Source organism: Myotis davidii, unplaced genomic scaffold (genome assembly GCF_000327345.1).
Source record: "Myotis davidii unplaced genomic scaffold, ASM32734v1 scaffold1, whole genome shotgun sequence".
In the NCBI taxonomy this organism is placed as follows: Eukaryota; Metazoa; Chordata; class Mammalia; order Chiroptera; family Vespertilionidae; genus Myotis; species Myotis davidii.
In genome coordinates this window covers 6,753,755-6,773,526 of record NW_006294681.1, presented here as the reverse complement: position 1 = coordinate 6,773,526, position 19,772 = coordinate 6,753,755, and the positions used below count along the sequence as shown (strand labels likewise).

General features: G+C 36.3%; 1 protein-coding gene and 1 long non-coding RNA gene across 2 annotated transcripts in view; both read right to left on the bottom strand.

Moving 5' to 3' along the window:
* TCEA1 (transcription elongation factor A (SII), 1) overlaps positions 1-15,620 on the bottom strand; it is a 29,195-nt gene extending 13,575 nt beyond the window's left edge. Inside the window, exons 1-6 of the mRNA XM_015567407.1 lie at positions 15,594-15,620; positions 9,529-9,591; positions 8,348-8,410; positions 8,148-8,253; positions 3,882-3,969; positions 820-962 (exon numbers count right to left, since the gene is read on the bottom strand). Of these exons, the coding sequence (XP_015422893.1) occupies positions 820-962; positions 3,882-3,969; positions 8,148-8,253; positions 8,348-8,410; positions 9,529-9,591; positions 15,594-15,620 (490 nt within the window). The remainder of the gene's footprint in view (positions 1-819; positions 963-3,881; positions 3,970-8,147; positions 8,254-8,347; positions 8,411-9,528; positions 9,592-15,593) is intronic.
* A 2,163-nt stretch (positions 15,621-17,783) lies between these two features.
* LOC107183994 lies at positions 17,784-19,154 on the bottom strand. Its single transcript, XR_001514814.1, has 3 exons — positions 19,033-19,154; positions 18,771-18,919; positions 17,784-18,003 (listed from the first exon to the last, which is right to left on the bottom strand). It is a non-coding gene; the product is annotated as an uncharacterized LOC107183994 (long non-coding RNA).
* Between the last annotated feature and the right edge of the window lie 618 nt (positions 19,155-19,772).

The window sequence follows — 19,772 nt, the reverse complement described above, 5'->3', positions numbered from 1 at the left end:
GTAATAGAAAGAACTGTCTCATGTCCTGTGATTCAGGCTTCAATGCGAAGAAGCCATTCATTTAATCTGCCATGCACATATATGTTCACACTCAGAAGAATCCTATGCAAATATTAAAAAGAATAGGAGGAAATATAAAGAAAGTAGGAAGAAAAGAGAAAAAATATAAAAAAGATAATAAGGGAATCAATGTAGAAAGGGCAGAGTAAGGAGAAAAGTAGGTCATACTAACTATGGCTCAGTATAATAGAAAAAAAAGAATTTCTTTAAGATCATAAGTAAATATTCTTGTATATGACATTTTAAAACCAAATTTTTACATAATAAAAATATCTTCAAACTAAATTAAATTAGAGCTCTCATATATAAATCAATATTAATTTCCTTTAAAAAAATAGAAAAAATTATGAATTCAAAACTTATATACTATATGTCATACTAACATTTAACAATGTCACCAAAATACAGTATCACTAACTGTCTATGGGGGAGGGTAAGAAAACAGTCTGCTAACTAAAATGTGGGGGGGAAATATTTGTAAAAGAAAGTTTCAATTACTATGAATCAGGAAACATCCATACATTAGGAGGAATCCATTTCTTGGAATTACAAAGTGACAGGGAAAGGCCTCAGTATGTCTATACCACCTCTCTGCCTTTAGCAACCCCTATAACAACAACCACTCCGAGCTAAGCTGAGCAGCGGTGGCCAGCTATCAATGGGATGCCGCTGGTAAAACAGAAATATGGAGGTGCACATGGCATTGGTAGTGGCGATGATCAAAGGACTGAGCACTGAAATAACATATACTAAACTCACCTCCTGTTCGAAGAGCGGCAGCAAGCATCTCCCTACACTTTAACCGTACAGAGTCGGAAGTGCTTGGTGCCCGAGGAAATGATGACACGTAAGTATCTCGAGCATTCGTCTCCTCCTTTCTGCTGCTTACACTGCCACTGGAGCTACTAAAATACACACACACATAATAAATAAAAACAAAATACACACACACCAAAAAATATCAAATATAAAAAAAATTAGGGAAAACTCAAATTAACATCATTACTATCACTCTCTAAAAATAGTGTTTTTGCCCTAAATAAATGATAGTGACTCCTGCATTTAAAAAAATTGCCTGCGTATCAATTAAAAAGTTAAAATTTTAGTAAAGATAACAGAAGTCTCATGTCTTTAACCAACTAAACATTTGATCTTGATTCTTTTAAAAATTAAACAATATTTTAATATAGAAAATACACATTATAGTTGAATACAGTAAGTGAAAAACAAAGATCTTATTTATTATGAAAGGGGTGAAGGGAATATGACAGCTCTCAACTTAAAAAAAGGGGGAGAGATGTTTAAAAAACCCTATTCCAATAATTAAACCAATGAGTTTTACATTTAAAACATCCCCTTCAGGATAAAAATCATGTATAGTGAGAAATGAGCTGCAAGAATATAAAAATGCCTCTTAATTTTTCCCCAGAATCACCACTTAATTAGGACAGTTTAATAATTTTCCAGACAACCTAATCATTTCAACTGCTATGATTAACTTAGATTCTAATCAAAATACTTTTCTGACTGGTTTCGGTTAACTTTTATCACATTAGAGATTATTTGCCATAAACCTTCCTCAAGACTAAATTATTCACCCTCCATAGATCTAACTCCCTTCTCTACTGCAAGCAGATACCTCCTTGCCTTCTCTCCAAAACGTTTCCAAACTTCACAAGATCACTGTAGGCAAAAAGGCCATTTTGTGTATATTCTACATTTAGCTGTTTAGACATTTTCCTGTGAACAACTTGTTCAAGAACCAAACTGTTCACAATGGGAGACATTCGAGAACCAAGGTTTGTCTGTACATTTTTATTTTATATTCAAGGCATTAAATCGGTGATTCTGAATGTCACCAAATTACTGAATGTCACCAAATTAGACAACTGGAAGCATATGTTAAAAAATTCATAAATTATGGCCCGTACTTTTAAAAAATATAAAAGTTATGAAAGACAATGACACACTGAGAATCACTCCAGATAAAGAAAACTAAAGAGATATGATAACTAAATGCAAAGTGTGATCCTGAATGGTATTTTGGAAAAATCTTTTTCCCTTGCAATAAAAGACATTGTTGAAATATGAATAAGGTATTTGTATTAGAAAAAGGTACCAATGTTAATTTCTGTAATATATATAGCTTTATTGTGGTTACATGTGAGAAAATGTCCCTGATCTTAGAAAATAGACATTGCTGTAGCTAGCATTTAGGGGCATAAAGAGCATATGCCTAAAAATGACTTTTTATTTAAAATAACACCAGTTTGTGTGTGTTTGTGTATCATATGCATGTAAATATTGGGGCAATTAGCAGTTCTCAATATTAATCTTACAATTTTCAAGAAGTTTAAAATTATCTCAAAACAATTAGAAAAACTAATAAGTTTTATTCACAACTGGTGTTCAACCCTACCTTTAGCTTACCTCTTTTATTATCAAGTTTAAGTAGTATTAATATGTAAAATAACAGTGTATGGTATATATTTTTCTTGGCTACTAAAAAAAAATAAGTACATTATCAATTTTGGGAAAATACTGAGAGATAAATGAAGTTAAAAAGGTAGCCTGAAATTTGAGTGCATCAGAATCATTTGAAAGGTTTGTTAAAAATATATTTCTAGCTTGGCTGGCATCGCTCAGTGGTTGAACCAGGAAGTCATGGGTTCAATTCCCAGTCAGGGCACATACCCAGGTTGCAGGCTCCCTCCTCAGTATGGGGCGTGTAGGAGGCAGCTTATCAATGATTCCTTCTCATCATTGATGTTTCTATCTTTCCCTCTCCCTTCCTCTTTGAAATCAATAAAAATATACTTAAAAAGACACAAAAAAAACCCACTCATATTTCTAGGTCCCACTTCCAGATTTCGCAATTCAGTAGTTCTAGGGCAGTGATGGCGAACCTTTTGAGCTCGGCGTGTCAGCATTTTGAAAAACCCTAACTTAACTCTGGTGCCGTGTCACATATAGAAATTTTTTGATATTTGCAACCATAGTAAAACAAAGACTTATATTTCTGGTATTTATTTTATATATTTAAATGCCATTTAACAAAGAAAGACCAACCAAAAAAATGAGTTCGCGTGTCACCTCTGACACACGTGTCATAGGTTCGCCATCACTGGTCTAGGGTAAAGCCCAAGAATTTGCTTTGCTAAAGTTGCCAGGTCCCCTGCTCTTACAGGGATCACACTTTGAGAACCAATGCCTAAAAATCAATGTCAGGTGTGCAACTAAGTACAAGCTTTCCAAGAACAGAGGAACTGTTTTTAATCTACTAGGCATATCACGTTTTACGTCAATGTGTTGGATGTCACAGTTCATTATCTCTGAGAAGAAAGAATAAATGCAAAGGGCTCCTAAGATCTGCAAAACAATATGAATCCTTCATTACTGAACTTTACATTTTCAATTCTTATGACAAATAGCTAAACTGGAAAGAGAAATAAAATCATAAAAAGGAAAATTAGATCCAAGAACAAAAAATTTAAAAATCTGAAACAGGAATGTGGTAAATAGAGGACGAAACCATTTGAATCCCTCATCAATACCTTCATTGCCAATTCTAGTAGTACTAGCCTAGAGATTCCATTCAATTAAACTTGTTGAGTACAATGTAAATAATTTCTTCTAGTTATGTGGGATCTAACTCTCTTTAAATTTCCAATAAATTTTCTAAGAAACCTATAAATATTTGGCTAATTCCAATAGATTAAAAAACAAAAGAGTACAGATACGGGGCCATAAGACCAAGGAGGTGGGGTGGTCAAGTAAAACTATGACTTTGAACATAAATGAATTCCCACGTAACAAAATACCTTTCTTCTCTTGCTTCAGGACTATTCTGTGATGTAATTGTGGTATCTTTTTTCTTTTCTTCAGGATCTTTATCAGTTGATGGTCCATCTAAAAAATTATGAAATCCTTAAGTTGTTAGCATTTGTTAAAAAACAAAACAAAACTGAACTACATGTTATCAGGCTATTTATGAAACAAAAAAACTAAAATCCTAAGTTTTCAACAAGTAAATAAAATTTACTTAAGCTATTCTTTTATAATATGTACTTGAGTATTTGTTACAATGAATGCTTGTCAGCATTCCCAAATAAACTCCCCAATTTAGTGGAAACCATATATTTGTATGCCAATGGACCCTAAAAGAGAGGAAAAGTATACAGACAAAGGGAAGGAAAGAATATGAAAAAAATCAGCAGCACTGTCATAACAATGAAAGCACAAAGAATATATAGCAATATTGTTTTAATAATTTTTCATGAAGGCAAAACATTTAAGGTGGTACCCAAAATATAAATAAATTTTTCAGGGGTAGTAACAAAAACATTTTCACAGAAAGTCCTTCATGATTAGTAAAACCTACCCAGCACTTACTCAGTCTTAAGTAATATGTAAGATAATACAGAGTGCTCAGGCTTTAAGACTTAAGGAGGTGGACAATTACAACTGGGAAATAAAGCACATAAAATAGATTGGGCCAATGCAATATTTAAGCACTGAAAAGAAACACTCATGTTTAAATCAACCAAAAGAGCCTCAAAGCTGGGTTCAGAAAATGTTTGGATCTACTGAATAATTTTTTATCTCTACCTAATAAGAGATACACAAATAATTCAATTCTCCACATCTCTGTAGAGAATACAGAAGAACATACATTTGACCGTATATTAGCACCACCGAGGCAACCTTTAAGCATATCCTCATCATCCTCCCATCCCGAGCCATTCAACCCAAATCTCTGGCAGTGAGGCATGAGCATCAAAACTTTAAAGTTCCTCAGATGATTCTAATAGCTATTCTGGATGAGTAACTGAAAGAGTTTGGTCCAAATCTCAATTCTACAATTTATCTCATAAAGGTTAGGGTTATCAAACCTGAAGTATAATTCAAACACCCTATACTAAGTGTATGCTTTAGTTTTCACATACTCATTTTACTGCCCCGTTATTCTCTAAAATTCACCTAGAAAACCCTCAAACATAAAGATGCTCTAGTGTTATGAAGAAGAAAACAAAGATCAATAATGACATTAAAGAATACAGCAAAGATTAAGAAATGTTTCAAAAGTAAAAGGTTAGAGCCCTGGCGGGTAGCGCAATGGTTAGAGCACTGGCCTGCGATTTCCGGTCAGGAGCACATACCTGGGTTGCAGGATTAACTCCTGGCCAGTAGGGGCACATTCGGGAAGCAACTGATCAATGTGTCTCTTTCACATGGATGTTTCTCTCTTTCCCCTCCCTCTCTGCTCCCTCCCAGTCTCTCAAAAAAAAAAATCAATGAGAAAAAATATCCTCAGGTGAGGATTAAAAAAAATTAATAATAGGGTAGAAAGCATTTGAAAGGTGTTATAACAATGCAATACTATCTACCAAGGATCCAAAGCTCTCAGAAGAGCAATAAAACTGATCGTGCAAACTGCTCCAGCACAGTATAAATTAGCACAGTATAAGTCAGAAAGAAGAGCAATAAGTGTGAACAGCCTTAAAAACATGCCCATTATCTGAATAGTGCTGTGGGTAATACAGTTCAGCAGCAGGGAAGTGCTCCAGCTCTGGACTCAGACTTTCTGTGAACAGATCTGCCTACTGGACCCAGTCCAACTGTGCATAAAGTGCTCAATCTCTCAGTGCCTCAATTTCCTCATCACAAAATGAGAATTATAATAGCACCTAGCACACTCGATTGTTGGGAGGATTAAATGCACTAATAAAGATCAACACTTGGCACATCTTAAGTATTCAAATCTGTGCAATCTAGTAGCAGCAGCAGTAAACCTTCTAGAAATCTAATAACATCCTAAAGAAAAAGCTTTAGTCAGAAAGATATTCATCAAGACATTATTTATAATAGCCATGAAGTTAAAAACAACAAATCTAATAGGCAAGGGATTAAATTGTTGTATAGTCACACAATGGATTGATTATTTGGAAACCAATAAAAATGAGTTATGATTTTAAAAAATACAAAAGTGTTTTTCATTAAAAATACAATATAGATACAATGGAACCTCAGTCCTGGAACTTAATTCATTCCGAAAGGCTGTTCAAAACCGAACCATTATTTCCCATTAAAAATAATGTAAACTGATTAATCCACTCCAGGCCCCGTTTTAACCTTTCTTATACACAATACATGTCTAATGTACTGTTTAATCTAAACACTTTTTTAAAAAAGGATATGAAATATAAATGAAAATTTAATAAAAGGAAATATAGAGTAAAAATGAGAATTTAATAATTATAATAAGCAGCAGCAAAAGCCAAAAAGCACTAATATATTCACAGAATCTTATATTACATTTTGTTATCCTAAGACCAGGCAATTAAATATTATAGGCTTAACAATTTTTAGTTTCTAGTTACCACGTTCTTATATGTTTTTTGTTATTACTATTGTGGCCCTTGAAATTTTAAAAGGTTTGGTTTTTCTATTTTCTCTTCCATATAAAGCCAATAACTGATTAGAGAAATGACTAATTCCAGGGCTAGTACAAGGAAGATGGACGAGACCAATACATTTTGTGGTATCAAAATGTAAGAGTGAAAAAAAAATTGAAGGGGGCTTGTCAAAGGGACAAAGGAGCCAATTTAAAGAACTGCCCACTGGTCAAATTTGGGACAATGTAGATACCAAAATAAAAATGAGTAATGGATTATAATCCATTGTATGTCTGTTATATAGAAAAGGAATCAAGTGTCCACACCAAGAATCCTATATAATAAAAGCATAATATGCTAAGTGTGACCGATCATGTGACTATTTGTTTGATGGTTCCACCAGTGGCTATGATGTGCACTGACCACCTGTGGGCAGATGCTCAGACTGGTAGGTTAACTTGCTGCTGGGGTCCAGCTGATCGGGACTGGGCAAGAAGGGCCAGACATGCCCTGGAGCCCTTCAGCCCTGGGAGGATTGTGAGAGGGCGCAGGCCAGGCTGAGAGACCCAATCGGTACATGAATCCATGCACCGGACCTCTAGTAGATAAATAACTGGGAGGTATAAAAGGAGGTTCTTTCTTATAGCAGAATGATGATTTATAGATATTAAGGAAGTGACAGAGAAAATCACTATTTTGCAATTGTCACTATAAAAAACGGTTTGGGGAGAAGAGTAGTGAGGTCTGATGAGGAGCAAGGTAGTTTCAAGATCTTAAAGTATCTCCCACAGAATGTCTATTAGATGCAAGAGGAAAAATAATAAATGATACAGTGTACACCTTGACTGGGTAATCAAAATTTACATCATCAATGCCTCTGGGTCTCAAACCCCAAGAAGGATATAACCCACTTATGTAGCATTGTAACTATGGATGCACAGCCTGATCTAATCATGAGAAAATTGCAGCTAAACCCCAAATAAGTAACATGCATTAACCCCTTCCCCAACAATTTTTTTGTTAAAAACGTTTCTTTTTCAGACTAATTTTTTTATTTTGGTTCTATATAGTATTTTTGATGCTGGTTATGAAAACAGTTTGTAACTCGTCTTCCTATAAACCATATTTTTTTTACCATATTTTCTTAGTATACTCGTCGATGACTGAAAAAGAACATTTTGTGAAAACGAGTATACACGTTTCTGCCGGGGAAGGGGTTAAAGCAAAGGGTATAGCATGCTTGTATTCTTCATGTCAATGTCATAAAAGATATAAAAGACACTGGGACAACTGACAAAAATAGAATATTCCCTGAAGATTAAAGTACTATTCTCATGTTACACTTCCTGAATTTCTTGTATTATAATTACATAAGAAAATAAACTTGTTATAAGGAAAAAGACATGTAAGTATTAAAGGGTAAAGCATGATAGATGCAACATATTCACCAAAGGTTTAGAAAAAATAATTTGTGTGTGAGTATATATATAGAAAAAAAGAGACTATGACAAAACAAATACGACAAAAATTTTTTAAAGTATGGCAACCTTCTCTTTGGGGGGAAATTGTCTTCTTAGTTAAAAGAGGCAATATTATATTATAAATATTGGAAGACAAGAAAACTACTAGAAAATTCAAATGTTTAAATAAACCAGAACATCATAAATATACATAAGGGAAGATCAATTATACCTAATAACTTTTTCCAAGACTTGATGAGAGACTTTGCTAAAGATGTAACTTCTTCATCTGTACTCTGCTTGCGAATAGCATTTACTGACATTCCAATTCTTGTGGACTGCAAGGCAATGACAAAAAATTTGATATTGAAGACATTTGAGTAATTTATGACCATTACCTATTAAAAACTTATGACACGCAGCAGTACATACCTGTAACAATTCCAGCGTCATGGGAATATTCTTAAGCTCCTTCAGCAAATCCAATGCTCCAGCCTATAAAGTAAAATGATTTCATATTGAATTTCCCAGATAGTAAAGCAAGAACTAGAAATGTAAATTTATGGTTTACTATCCACAACTCATTATAGCTCAGTTATTCATATGAGAAAGGTAAACACACACACACACATATGTATATGTGGGTACACACATGTGTATAATAGAGAGGAAGAGAAAAGGAGAGTTTTCCAAATATGGGCTGAAACTCAGTAAAGGATCACAAAATCCATTTACTGAGTTACGACCAGTACTTGTTAAACACTGTTTTGTGAAAGTTTATTTTTATTGTTTAAACTATTACAGTTGTCCCTTTTTCCCACCATTGACCTCCCCCTCCCCACTCTCATGCCCTCCCCAGGCCTTCACCCCACTATTGTCTGTGTCCATGGGTTATGCATATATGCATATGAGTTACTTGATTAATCTCTACCCGCCCTCACCCAGAACCCCTTCCCTCTGAGATCCATCAATCAGCCTGTTTCGTTCTTCCATGTCTATTGTCCTATACTGTTTGTCAGTTTATTTTATTCATTAGATTCCACGTATTAGTGAGATCATGTGATACTTGTCTTTCTCTGACTGACTTATTTCTAGGTCCCTCCATGCTGTCTCAAAGGGTAAGAGATGCCTCAACATCACCAATCATCAGAGACACAAATTAAAACAATAATTAGGTACCACCTCACTATTGAATGGCTGCCATCATTAAATCAACAAACAAGTGCTGGTGAGGATGAGAAGAAAAAGGAACCCTAGTACACTGCTGATGGGAATGCAGACTGGTACAGCCACTATGGAAATCAGAGTGGAATTTCCTCAAAAATTAAATATGGAACTGCCATTTGACCCAGTGATCCCACTTTTAGGAATATAGCCTAAGAAGCTTGAAAAACCAACCAGAAAGGACACATGCACCCCTATGTTCATAGCAGCACTATTTACAATAGCTAAGATCTGGAAACAGCCCAAGTGCCCAGCAGTAGATGAGTGGATAAAAAGCTGTGGTACATTTACACAATGGAATACTATGCAGATGTAAAAAAAGAAAGTTTACTTTTTAATAGTATTTGTTTATATGTGTACCAAGTAGAAACGTAAAATGTATCTCTTACTGTGGTGCTATAACACATCCCCAAATGTCCATGCAGGACACTTGCCTGATAAAGGAGCCAAGCCTGAGAAAGTGGGAATGGGGGTTAGAAGATCTTTAGCACCTTTAGCATTCACTCACACACAGGGAGTGGGAAAGGGCATCTTTACTAGAATTCTCATGATGTCTCTGTGTCTCACTGGTCTGTGACAAGAACACTGCCAAAACACCGAAAGTTAAAAGAGGAAACGTATTTGCCAATGTCACCCCAATAAATGCAGTAAAAATTTTTTTTTAAAAAGAGGAATAAAATTAGATGAGAAGCAAGAGCACAACTTACAGCTTGTGGCTACATATTCTAACTTGATATATTTAATCTACCGTATTTCATCTAATCTAATACATTCAGTTCATACTGTATTCAGTATAATATTCACTTAATGTATAATATGTGGATACATCAATATTCTATCTATAATAATAAAAGCATAATATGCTAATTAGACCGGACATCCTTCCGGACGAAGCTGGGGCTGTGAGGGAAGCCCGGGTCCTGGGTGCCAGAGGGAAGCAGGTGCCGGTAGCTGGGGGAAGGAAGGCCTACTCTTGCACAAATTTCATGTCTCGGGCCTCTCGTATACTAATAAAGAAAAAACCATTAACTATGACAGTGTTTTCTTACCACTTCTTTCTACTTTTGTTTATTGAAAGAATTCTTTTAGCCTTGGAATTTTTATATTAGCCTTTCACATATATAAAGAGAAATACATAAGCAAAACAAATTGCCTTACGTGCTTCTAAAACTACTTTGCATTCAAAGTCCAATGCTTATGAATCACTTTATGACTCAGATCTTAATATATATTTTTTGCTTTTATGTTTTTATTAACATGACTTTAAAAAACAAGCATCCACACCAGTGAGGATGGGAGAAGGGAGGGGAGGATAGGGCAGGTGTGGGGAAGGAATTCTCCTCTATTGGTGATCAGATTAATGTTTTTATCCCACAAAAAGTTGTATCAAAAATACCAGTAAGGCAGCATTTCATAAAAGAATCCATAAAAGAAGGGGAAGCTCTTAGCTGGCTTTGTACTGTGTAGAGCTAGCTGTTTTTCACCCCCCCTGTTTTTTAACCATTTGGTTCCTTGAAGTTCAAAGAGCACTTCACTAATGTCTCTTAGATTTTATTCCAAGCCCATGATGACACTTATGCAAATGTTGATGCTGTGTTTGATGTTCTTCTGCCTGTGAAAGTATATCCTAACATCCATCTGGCCAAAGTTACATGTTACTCATTTTGCTTTCTGAAATGTTCAAGAATGAAAACTAGGTACCCTGTGGATCAATGAAACACACATACCCCAGGAAAACAGAAAGCCACAGAGCATGTCGCTCATTATGCACCCCACAGGAAGAAACAAGCATGGAATCTCATGGCATCATTATTAATTATTTCTTAAATATAAAATTAAGTAAAGGCTTCCAGTTACATAATTCTTCCATTTAAAGTTGACAGATATTGGATTTGGCTGTGGAGAATAAAACAGTATTAACTTTTCTTCTAGCAACAAACAGATAACATCATTTTAATTTAACCCAGTACTTCACAAATAAAAACTTAAGTTTAATAGAAACTATGATATAGGTTATTATAAAGGATTTTGATGATTCACTTCTGACTTTAAAATTCTATAAATTTTTTTTTAATTTAGAGGCGACTAAAAACGAGGAACATTATAGTTGTTAAAGAAAGCTAACATTGACTTTCGCCCTAGCCGGTTTGGTTCAGTGGATAGAGCGTTGGCCTGCGGGTGATTTGGGTTGGATTCTGGTCAAGGGCACATGCCCAGGTTGTGGGCTCAATTCCCAGGAGGAGGCAGCCGATCAAAGATTCTCTCATCATTGATGTTTCTCTCTCTCTCTCCCTCTCCCTTCATCTCTAAAATCAATAAAAAAATGTTTTTTTAAAAAAGCTAACATTGCCGAAGCCGGTTTGGCTCAGTGGATAGAGCGTCAGCCTGTGGACTGAAGGGTCCCAGGTTCGATTCCGGTCAAGGGCATGTACCTGGGTTGCGGGCACATCCCCGGTGGGAGATGTGCAGGAGGCAGCTGATCGATGTTTCTAACTCTCTCTCTCTCTCTCCCTTCCTCTCTGTAAAAAATCAATAAAATATATATTTAAAAAAAAAAAAAAAGCTAACATTGACTTTACATTTACATTTACCAAATATTTCTATAGGCATGGCATTCTTGTGAGTGAATAAGATTTTCAATTTCATATCTACAAATCCCAGAATCAAAAACCTTTGAAAACCAAAAAATATCTTATAGGTTTTCAATAAAGTCATTTGACAGCAACATGTAGTGTAAACAGATATAAAGCTATTTATGTTCTACTTATCCCACATAAACTGCATTTCATTATAGAAATGATAATGTCTCATTACTGGAAACTGCCCAGACCTCAATGAGGATATTATGTAATGATACATGTACAAAGTTAGCTTTTATCAAATCTGAAAAATTTGGAATTCTCAAATATATCAAACACTAAAGGTTTTAAGAGATTGTGAACCTGTATCCTATATATACCATGACATTTTTCTTCTACTCATGTCTCCATGGACTTTCTGATCCATTTCTGATTAAGGATGAAGTAGGAAAAAAGATTTTTAAAAATCACACTTCTGGGAATCCCTGAAAAAGCACAATCTCCCTCCTCAGGTTTCCATAATGCTGTCTGTCACATACAAAGGTGATTCTTCCAATACATCAGCAATGTGGCATAAGGTTTAAGTTGTTTTCCAAGTAGAAGCAATAGCTTTGCATTAATTTCATCACACTCTCTCGTTTCACTCAGATCTCTTTGGTGACTGGTGTTAGAGATACAGACTATGGGAGGGAGAAAAAGCTAAATAATACTAGTGGGATAAAACTATGACCTTTATCATAATTACACTGTATTCTAACAAAATAAGATGAATATTTTAATTAAGCTTCTTTAAGAAATAAACAACTGCCCTAACCAGTTTGGCTCAGTGGATAGAGCGTCGGCCTGCGGACTGAAGGGTCCCAGGTTTGATTCTGGTCAAGGGCACGTACCTTGGTTGCGGGCACATCCCCAGTAGGGGGTGTGCAGGAGGCAGCTGATGGATGTTTCTCTCTCATCAATGTTTCTAACTCTCTATCCCTCTCCCTTCTTCTCTGAAAAAAGTCAATAAAGTATATTAAAAAATAAATAAACAACTATGTTCAAAATGAAAGAAAAAGACAAAGAACAGATTACCATTTATTAATTCAGTGACAAAAATTTGTTAGTATGTGCCAAGTATTATGTTAAATATTTTGCATATATTATTTCATCTTCACAATAAACCCTACAGTGCTTTTATTATCCCCATTTTACAGATGATGAAATTAAAGTCCAGATAAATTAAGAAGTCTGTACAAGGTCACTTGATTACTAACTAGAAAAAGTGAGATCTATGTAGTTCTGTCAAATTACACTCTATTGCCTCTCAAGAAATACTGAAGTTCTGCTCTGTGTTGGAAGATAAAACTGTGAGCAAGATAGAAACCCTTCTTGACTTTAGGAAATTTTCAAACAGAAATCTTTGAGCATCTTCTTCAAACCCTCAATTAGACAAAGAAACAACTCAGAAAAAGAAAGTGATTTGCCCAAGGTCATACTGATGGGTAACACAAAAGGACAAGAACTACTGTCTCCTGACCTTTATACCACTGCTCTTTCCCATGCCACAGGTCCACAGGTGAATAACTAGAGGTGAATAGCACAGCCTAGCTTTTCTTAATCATCACCTGCCTCTAAAGGTCAGGTCTAATAGATTGCAGCATCTCCTAGAGATAATGATGCAAGAGAAAGAAAGATTCTACCTTAACTTCCAGAGTCAAATTAAGTTCACTGTACTGGCTGAAAAATAAACAGCCGCTCTTACACTACTTTATTACATCATTAGTACTCCTACTTGTCAATGGAAATAAGCACTTTTACAAAATATGGTATTCAAACTTGTACTGAGCATCCAGGATATACAAGACTACATAGGATACAAACATCCTTTTCCAGAGATGTTAAGGGAGCAAAATAGAATACACAGTTAAGAACATGGGCTATATAAAAGACAGATCTTGATTCAAATCCACATAATATCATTTCCTAATTATAAGATCTTGGGAATGTTATTTGTCCTTTTTAGGCTTCAGTTTCCTATACGTAGGTGAGACAATACAATGACATCAAATAGTTAAAATGGTCATATAAGGTAATAAACATATATGAAATATCAAAGTAGAGTGCCAGACACACAGGAGATGGATGATAAGGAGTACAAAAATATAACAAGAATTATCTATTTCTACCATAATAATAATTCTCAAAGAACCATAAACCAGCATTTTAAAAAGTATTACTGAAGCTCAATCAACTCCAACACTTCTTAGTAAGAATTATGAGATTTCAAAATTTTAAAAATTAAGTTCTTTTTTTTTTTTTTAAGGAAACACAATTATAGCCTGGCTAGTGTGGCTCAGTGGTTGAGCACTGACCCATGAACCAGTAGGTTACAGTTCAATTCCCAGTCAGGGCATATGGCCAGGTTGAGGGCTCAATCCCTAGTAGGGGATGTGCAGCAGCAAGCAGCTGATCAATGATTCTTTCATCATTGATGTTTCCATCTCTCTCCCCTTCTACCTTCTTCTCTTTGAAATCAATAAAAACATATTTTTAAAAAAGGAAACACAATTATAAATATTTGAGTTACTGCTCAACAATATCACTATAAACAGGAATTTTTATTTTACTATGTGATCTCAAATTTGTAATTACTCCACATTGAAAGTGCAAATGACAAAAGAAAAATATATAAATTTGCCTTCAAAATTAAAAGTTTATCTCAAAAGATACTATCAAGAGAGTGAAAAAACAACCCACAGAACAATTCCATCTCTGATAAGGGTCTAGTATTCCGAATATAAAGAATTCTTACAACTCAATAATATAAATACACAATTAAAAAATAGGCAAAGGATTTGAGCAGACATTTCTCCAAAGATATGGCCAACAAACAATGAAAAATGTTCATCATCATTAGTGATCAGAGAAATGCAAATCAAAACCACAGTGAGATACTACTTTACAGTCACTACAATGATTATAATAAAAAAGACGGCTAATAACATGTATTGAAGATGTGGTGAAATTGGAACCCTCAATACACTGCTGGTGAGGACGTAAAATGGTACAGCAATTATGGAAAATAGTCTAGCAGTTTCTCAAAAGGTATCCATAGTTATATGACCCAACAATTCTACTCCTGGGTACATACAGAACAAAAATGAAAACTTATGTCCACACAAAAACTTGTACAAGAACATTCTTAGCAGCATTACTCATAATAGTCAAAATGAAAAGAGCCTAAAATGGGATAAACCCACCAGTACACTGGAGTACTATTCAGCAATGCAAAGGAATGAAGTATTGATATATACTATTAACATGAATGAACCTTGAAAACACTAAATGAAGAAATCCAGTCACAGACCACATATTGTATGGTTTCATTTATACGAAATGCCAGAACAGGTATCCATAGAGATAGAAGTAGATTAGTGGCTGGGAGGGTGGGGGAGATATGGTGACTTCTTCATGGGTTACTTTATGGGTACTGGTTTCTTTACTGGAGCCATGAAAATGTTTCAAAATTAGACAGTGGTGATAGTTACACAAACCTGTGAATATACTAAAATCCATTGAATTTTACACTTGAAAAGGGTGAATTTTACTTTATATCTCAATAAAACTGTTATAAAAATTGTGTAGTCATTCTAAATTTTGACTTATGCTAATCACTCTAACCCTAATATGGAAACCAAAGATGCTTTTTTCAACCGAGTATGTTAAGACTTAGAAACCTACACATTTCAGGAATCTCGGCTCCTATGAAATTCTATCTAATTTCAATTTCTCTCCCTGCAACTTAATTCCACTCTGCCCTGAGCCTAAATTTTAAAGTTAACCTAAACACAACTCAAAATCTCTCCATGAATTTGAAAATTCTAAGTTCTTACCTGACTTCTTCTACAATGCAGTGCCATAATCCCTTACAAAGACAATCCAAGTTTTTTAGCCATTACTGTATCTTAGGCACTAGTAAGAATTTTATAGTCATCTAATCTTCACTAAATTATCTCCAATTTACCATCAAGAAAAACATTTTAGAGACGTTAAGGAACTTACCTAAGATCACATAGCTAAAATTCAGAACTAGAATTTGAACCCACATTAGAAATTAGACTTGCTTAATGGCATGAAGTCATAATTACAAGAAGAAAGCTAAGTAAAAAATAATCAATATGTGAAAATGTCAAAAATTTATGTGGTTCATCATGGCTTCAGGAGAGGGTACTTTTAAAATTGCTAATACTGTTTAAGATCAAGTATACCCATGGGGCAATATTCTGGGTAGTACAGGTCAAGATATTGATTAGGTATTTAGAGAAACCTGTCTGCCCCAGAAGAGTAAATACCCTTACTTCCCGGTCTTACATTCACTTAATTATACCCACTGTCAACCCCAAGAAAGAATATACCTGTCCAGAGGACTCCTGTGGTTAACTGGGCCCAAATTCATAAAGAGTCTAACAGCCATTGTTTAGAGACTTCTCACACTCGCTATACCTCAAGGAAAAGCCATAGACTGACCTGCCAAACCTCCTGCATTGTGTACCTGCCATCTGAGCAGACCCTTATAAACTCCTGCTGTTGTATTTTAACTTATAAACTGAGACCTTCCCCATCCAATCAAAAGCTGGCAGCTAGAGCCTCACGTGCATATTTACCAACCAATCAGAGCAGCTCCAGAATTACCAATAAGAAGAGGGAGAACTGCCCTGACCAGTTTGGCTCAGTGGCTAGAGCTACGGTCGGCCTGTGGACTGAAGAGTCCCAGATTTGATTCCGGTCAAGGGCGTGTATCTTGGTTGCGGGCACATCCCCATTAGGAGGTGTGCAGGAGGCAGCTGATCCATGTTTGTCTCTCATCGATGTTTCTAGCTCTCTATCCCTCTCCCTTCCTCTCTGTAAAAAATCAATAAAATATATTTTAAATAAATAAATAAAAACAGGGAGAACTTGGGAGTCTTCATTTGCATGAAATTAGAACAATCAGGAACAGGGAGCAGGCATTTCTCTCTATGTAAGACAGCTTCCCCTTTGTCTCCAGGAGGGCATTTTCAGTTTCTACTGACGACTGCATTTCCATGGTTTTCAAACTGTGTCAACTGAGCTGTTCCACTGGAGCAGCTTCAATTGAATAAAGTTTCTCCCTTCACAGCACCACACATTGGGAATTCTGTTGGCCTTGGACTGGTAGCAACAACCTTTGTGACACCATGCCAAGTTCAAAGAGAGATGCAAGAGTCTTCTAGAGGCACTGAAGCTAAACAGCGTAGTTCTGGCGTTGGAGCAAAACAGATTTCAATTCACATCTTCATTTGCCCACTATCTTAACTCTCTAAATATTTAGTTTTCCCATTTTTCTTTTATTTTTTAGTTAGCAGTCTTTTTAAAATTTTTATTGATTTGAGAGAGAGAGGAAGGGAGATAGAGGAACACCAATTTGTTCTTCCACTTATTCATGCCTTCATTGGTTGGTTCTTGTATGTGCCCTGACTAGGGATCGAACCTGCAACCATGGCATATCAGGACAATGCCCTAACCTACTGGCCTACCCAGCCAGGGCTAGTTTCCTCATTTTTAAAATGGGGATAATCCTCATTTTGCAAAACTGTCTGAGGAATAAATGAGATATAGGAGGTAAGTACTTAGTAGAATGCCTGGCTCAGAGTAATAGCTCAATAAATGATAGCTGTTTTTATTATTACTGAAGTGTAACATCTATAGTTTTTGGGGTTTTTTAAATATATTTTTATTGATTTTTCACAGAGAGGAAGGGAGAGAGATAAAGAGCTAGAAACATCGATGAGAGAGAAACATCGGTCAGCTGCCTCCTGCACACCTCCTACTGGGGATGTGCCCGCAACCCAGGTACATGCCCTTGACCGGAATCAAACCTGGGACCCTTCAGTCCGCAGGCCGACGCTCTATCCACTCAGCCAAACCGGTTTTGGCAACATCTATAGTTTTATTAAAACAATATCCAGCCCTGACTGGTTTTGGCTCAGTGGATAGAGCATTGGCCTGCGGCTGAGGGATCCTGGGTTTGATTCCAGCCAAGGGCACATGTCCAGGTTGCAGGCCTGATCAATGTTTACACTATTATCTTTCAAGCAAAACTTACTTTTTCATAATATAAAAATAGCTCACAGAGAAAAGCTGGAAACCACAAGAAAAGAAACAACCATAATCCAACAACCCCAGAACAACTTGTTAAATTATTGAACACTTGCTTTGGGAGAGTGGGTGGTAGTCAGTCTGACTATATCCCTTTTTCTTTATTTTATTTGCCTAGTTAAATTTCTATAAAATATAAAAAAGGGAGAAAACAAAATGTAAAAGAGCTAGTCAATTTTGCCTTCCTTTGGGGGGCAAGTTTTCATACTGTTAAAGTTTGGAACTATTAGAACAATGAGATTTGAGGATTATCTGTAGAGTGTATCCTCATTTTCTCTCAGATCCATTAATAAAGATCTCAAAATGCATTTATAACTTGAGAACTGCAGTAAAACTATCGAGCCCTGGCCGGGTAGCTCAGTTGGTTAGAGTGTCCTCCCAATATGCCAAGGCTTAGGGTTTGGGTCACACACACACAGGAATCAATGAATGAATGAATGGGTAGGTGGAACAAAGGGGTTGATGTCTCTGTCTCTCTGTTTCTCTCTTCCCCCACTTCTTACGTCTCTCTCTCTAAAATCAATCAATAAAAAATAATGTGTTAGGGTTCGTATCCCAGCGGTGCCTCCAAAAAAAAAAAAAATGCGTTAGATGATAAAAGGTTACACATTATTACCCTAGAGAAAAAAAATACCCAACAAACTGCCTTTGCCCCTGGGACCTTCGACCTTGGGAGTCTGAGGAACTCCAGGAAAAGAGAAAAATTTTCCAGAAATGTTCAGCCTATGGAATAACCAGAACTCAACTTGCAGCAGGGAATGAAAAGGGAAATCAACAGGAAACATACATAGCAGAAGTCATGTCTAGCACAGCAAACAAACAGGAAATACTTTAAAAGGCCAAATTGCAAATACAGATTAACAGAGTACAAAATTAAATACTGGGTGATGCACCTGTTAAAGGAAAAGAGGAACAGACTATGAAGTCTCATGCATTCAGTGTAAACACTACTTCCTGCTCTGGCACGCTTGTCCAGTAGGAAGCCGGGATCCTGGCTACATCCAAACTACACAGCTACTCAGCTCTGACTCAGTTTCTTATTCTGTAAAAAAAAAAAAAGATACACTTTGCACATCTGGTTGGTAACTCTACAGGGCTGTACAAATCAGCATCCCTTTTCTACTTCGCGCCAGTGTGACATGGAATTCATCTCACCGATGGGAGTAAGTTATTTCAGGCATGCTGATCCTGCAAATGCGCTCGCTGAGCCTGATGGAACCACAACTGTGGAAGTTTAGCAAGAAAACAGAGGACTCTGCAGACAGGTAGACAAAAAATCCAGAAAACTGGACGGCAGGCCTCAAACGAACCACAAGAGAACATGTTCGCAAAAACACATGATCAATAACAAATAGGACAATGCCCCTGGTAGTAACTGTGAAACACCTAGTTAACGCCCGGCAATGACATCTGTCCAAATTCATCTACCAGTGCAGCCCAGCTAATGCGCGTGCTTCAGTCCTAGCTCGTCTGCACACACCACCACCCGGCAAGATCCACTTTGTAAAAAACGTTTAGCCACTGGACCAGTCCACCGGCACCCCCGGCCTTTGTCATCGCGAAAGGAGCATGCATGCAGTCGAGATCCTGAAGTTTGGGTCCATCCTTCCTCAAAAATTAAGATCCCGGGATTTTACACTCTATCAGCCTGATGTTTCTAAAGCGGATCACGGACCTCTACGGGGTGTTTGTTCTAGCTGTTGGCCAACCATCACGGAAAAGAGAATGAATTCTTTTAAACAGCGAGGGCTGGCGATACTGTTCCAGTCTTACGCTATCTCCATGAGGATTTACTACCATGAAAATCTAAAACAAAAGGAGAGACTGCTTCGATGAGGTTTCCATACGCGGTAGCAACAACGAGGGGCTTTGCAAGTAGCAAGAACCGGTCCCAA